This window comes from Nicotiana attenuata, chromosome 2 (genome assembly GCF_001879085.1).
Source record: "Nicotiana attenuata strain UT chromosome 2, NIATTr2, whole genome shotgun sequence".
Classification (NCBI taxonomy): Eukaryota; Viridiplantae; Streptophyta; class Magnoliopsida; order Solanales; family Solanaceae; genus Nicotiana; species Nicotiana attenuata.
In genome coordinates this window covers 17,706,202-17,709,765 of record NC_031990.1, presented here as the reverse complement: position 1 = coordinate 17,709,765, position 3,564 = coordinate 17,706,202, and the positions used below count along the sequence as shown (strand labels likewise).

General features: G+C 39.7%; 1 protein-coding gene across 1 annotated transcript; it reads right to left on the bottom strand.

Moving 5' to 3' along the window:
• On the bottom strand, positions 2,198 to 2,839 carry LOC109216976 (uncharacterized mitochondrial protein AtMg00860-like). The gene has a single exon (XM_019381195.1). It carries the CDS (start codon positions 2,837 to 2,839, stop codon positions 2,198 to 2,200), a length of 642 nt encoding a protein of 213 aa, XP_019236740.1.

The following is a 3,564-nucleotide window of genomic DNA, read 5'->3' as shown; positions in this document are numbered from 1 at the left end:
TCTTGGAATGCTTATGAATTGGCAAAGGCTCATTTAACATTTATGTTTCACAACGCTCAATCAGCCTGGACACATCTTTATTAAATTTAGGCCAGTAGAAGTTTTTTTGAATCATCTTCGATGCTTTTGAATGGCAAAAATTACCAGCTAATCGACCCTCATGTGCTTCCCTCACAATGGACTCCCTTAAAGAGCTTTGTGGTATGCCCAAAGTAAAGAAACCCATCTCGAATTACACAAATTCTTTGTGGACTCTCTAAGCATGTCGAATCCAAATGCATTAGTTTGTATCATAGAAAGAAAGCACGGTCGCATCAACCACTTGATTGAGGTTTCCAGCTTTGTTGCTTGATTACCAACCCATTTTGAGCTTTTGTTGGTGACTAAGATACATTAGTGCCTCATGATCAGAATATAGCACAAACTCTCTTGGTAATAAATGTCAATGTTGCAACACGCGAACGATAGCATAGAACTCTTTTTCATAGGTGGAGTACTTCAATTTAGGTCCAGTTAGCTTCTCGCGCCACGGGTTTACCTTCCTGGCTAATAACTCCTCCAGCACCAACACCCGAAACATCACATTCTACTTCAAATAAAACATCAAAGTTAGGTAACTAAAGAATAGGAGCTTGTGTCAAACCTCTTTCGAGCTTCTTCATTCCAGTTGAACATAGTCTCTTTCAAACACTCAATTATAGGGGCAACCAAAGTGCTCAATTTTTTGATAAATCATCGATAGAAGGACACCATTCCATGAGAGCTCCATATATCCGAAATTGACCTAGGAATTGGCCAACTTATGATTGCCTCGATCTTGCTTGGGTTAGCTTTGAATACCAGCACTAGTTACTATGTAACCAAGAAAGCAAACACTGTTAATATAAAGGATGTTCTTCTTGAGTTGTGCATATAGCTTCTCTCTCAGGTTTCAAAAACCTTCTCCAAATGCATTCCATGTTTAGCTTCCTCTTTGCTAGGAATTAGGCTATCGTCAAAGTAGAAAACAACAAACTTCCCAATGAATGATCTAAACAGATGAGTCATAAGCCTCATGAATTTGCTCGGAGCATTTGAAAAACCATAAGGCGGTCCTCCATTCAACCTTCTCTCATATGAATCTGGTGGTACTCACTCTTCAAATCAATCTTTGAAAAGGCCTTAGAACCAAGTAATTGGTCAAATAGATTATCAAACCTTGGGATTGGGTAGCGATATTTGATAGTGATCTTGTTGATTGCTCGACCATCAACACATATCCTAAGAGTGCCATTTTTCTCAGGAACAAGCCAAGCAGGTACAGCATAGGGACTAAGGCTCTCCCTTATTAATCCCCTCTCTAATAATTCTTCGACTTGACTTTGGAGTTCAGCTTGTAGTGTAGTATTCATCCTATAAGCGGCTTTGTTTTGCCACGATGCTCCTGGTATAAGGTCGATTTGATGTTGAATATCGCGCATGGGTGGAAGTTCTAATGGTTCAGAATCACATCATCAAACTTAGCAAGTAATTTCTTGGCTCGTGTATCTAACTCATGTTCCTTATCTTGTGCGTCTTCCATGGCTCCTGTTATGTACAATGGCTCTCCTTTATTGATGTGCCCAATGAACTGTGATCTGGTCATTAGCGTATCAGACACGGTCTTTTTCTTCTTTGAAAGTTCTATAGGGTGCAAAGGCGTCAAAACGTCTACGTCCATCAATTATGAATGAATAGGTGTTATGGTATCCATCATGAAAAACACGCTTATCATATTGCCGTGGTCTTCCAAGTACTAAATGACAAGCATCCATCTTTACCACATCACACCAAATTTGGTCTTTATAGATTTACCAATAAAAAAAGAGACCAAGCATCAATTCGTGACTTTCATACCCACACCATTTTAAACCACCCAACTTTGTAAGGTGTTGATGTACACCTCGTGTGGGAGTTGCGATGATTCATCATCTTCATGTTCAACATGTAAGATCCTCTGAATAAGAAGCATATCTCCTTCATCAGGTTCTACATGGGGATTCATCTTACTCATTAACTTCCTCAATTAGCGGGTTTACTTCATTATTGGAATCATCTTCTTCGTAAACAAATATAACAGCCTTGCGGTTTGGAAGAAGCACTCTTTTCATTGGAAGAGAGCACGGTCTTCCACTAAGAGAATCAGCCACATGATTGAGGTTTCCATTTTTGTGCATGATTACGAACTGAAAATTCTGAAGAAACTCTCCCCATTTCCATGCCTTGCGTTGAGCTTTTGTTGGTGACTAAGATACTTTTCTGCCTCTCTTGGTAATAAATAATTACTCCAAAGTTGCAACACGCGAAGAGTAGCATAGAAATCTTTTTCATAGGCGGAGTACTTCAATTTAGATCCACTCAGCTTCTCGCGCCACGGGACACCTTCCTGGCTAATAACTCCTCCAGCACCAACACCCAAAGCATCACATTCTACTTCAAATAAAACATCAAAGTTAGGTAACTGAAGGTTAGGAGCTTGTGTCATCTCCTTTTTTACCAATTCAATCCTCTTTTGAGCTTCTTCATTCCACTTGAACATGACTTCTTTCAAACACTCAATTATAGGGGCAACCAAAGTGCTGAAATTTTTGATAAATCGTCGATAGAAGGACACCATTCCATGAAAGCTCCGTATATTCGAAATTGACCTAGGGATTGGCCAACTTATGATTGCCTCGATCTTGCTTGGGTTAGCTTGAATACCAGCACTAGTTACTATGTAACCAAGAAAGCAAACACTGTTAGTATAAAGGATGTTCTTCTTGAGTTGTGCATATAGCTTCTCTCTTTGTAAGGTTTCAAAAACCTTCTCCAAATGCATTCCATGTTTAGCTTCCTATTTGCTAGGAATTAGGATATCGTCAAAGTAGAAAACAACAACTTTTCAATGAATGATCTAAACACATGAGTCATAAGCCTCATGAATTCGCTCGGAGCATTTGAAAAACAAAAAAGCATTACCAACCATTGAAGGCGGTCCTCCATTCAACCTTCTCTACGAATCTGGTGGTACCCACTCTTCAAATCAATCTTCCAAAAGGCCTTAGAACCAAGTAATTGGTCAAATAGATCATCTAACCTTGGGATTGGGAAGCGATATTTGATAGTGATCTTGTTGATTGCTCGACCATCAACACACATCCTCAGAGTGCCATTTTTCTCAGGAACAAGCCAAGCAGGTACAGCATAGGGACTAAGGCTCTCCCTTATTAATCCCCTCTCTAATAATTCTTCGACTTGCCTTTGGAGTTCAGCTTGTAGTGTAGTATTCATCCTATAAGCGGCTTTGTTTGGCCACGATGCTCCTGGTATAAGGCCAATTTGATGTTGAATATCGCGCATGGGTGGAAGTTCTAATGGTTCAGAATCACATCATCAAACTTAGCAAGTAATTTCTTGGCTCGTGTATCTAACTCATGTTCCTTATCTTGTGCGTCTTCCATGGCTCCTGTTATGTACAATGGCTCTCCTTTATTGATGTGCCCAATAATTTGTGTTCTGGTCATTAGCGTATCAGACACGGTCTTTTTCTTCTTTGAAAGTTCT

Bases quoted from the DNA above. Each gene is read 5' to 3' on its own strand.
- LOC109216976 (XM_019381195.1), bottom strand. From the start codon at position 2,839: ATGCATTTGGAGAAGGTTTTTGAAACCTTACAAAGAGAGAAGCTATAT.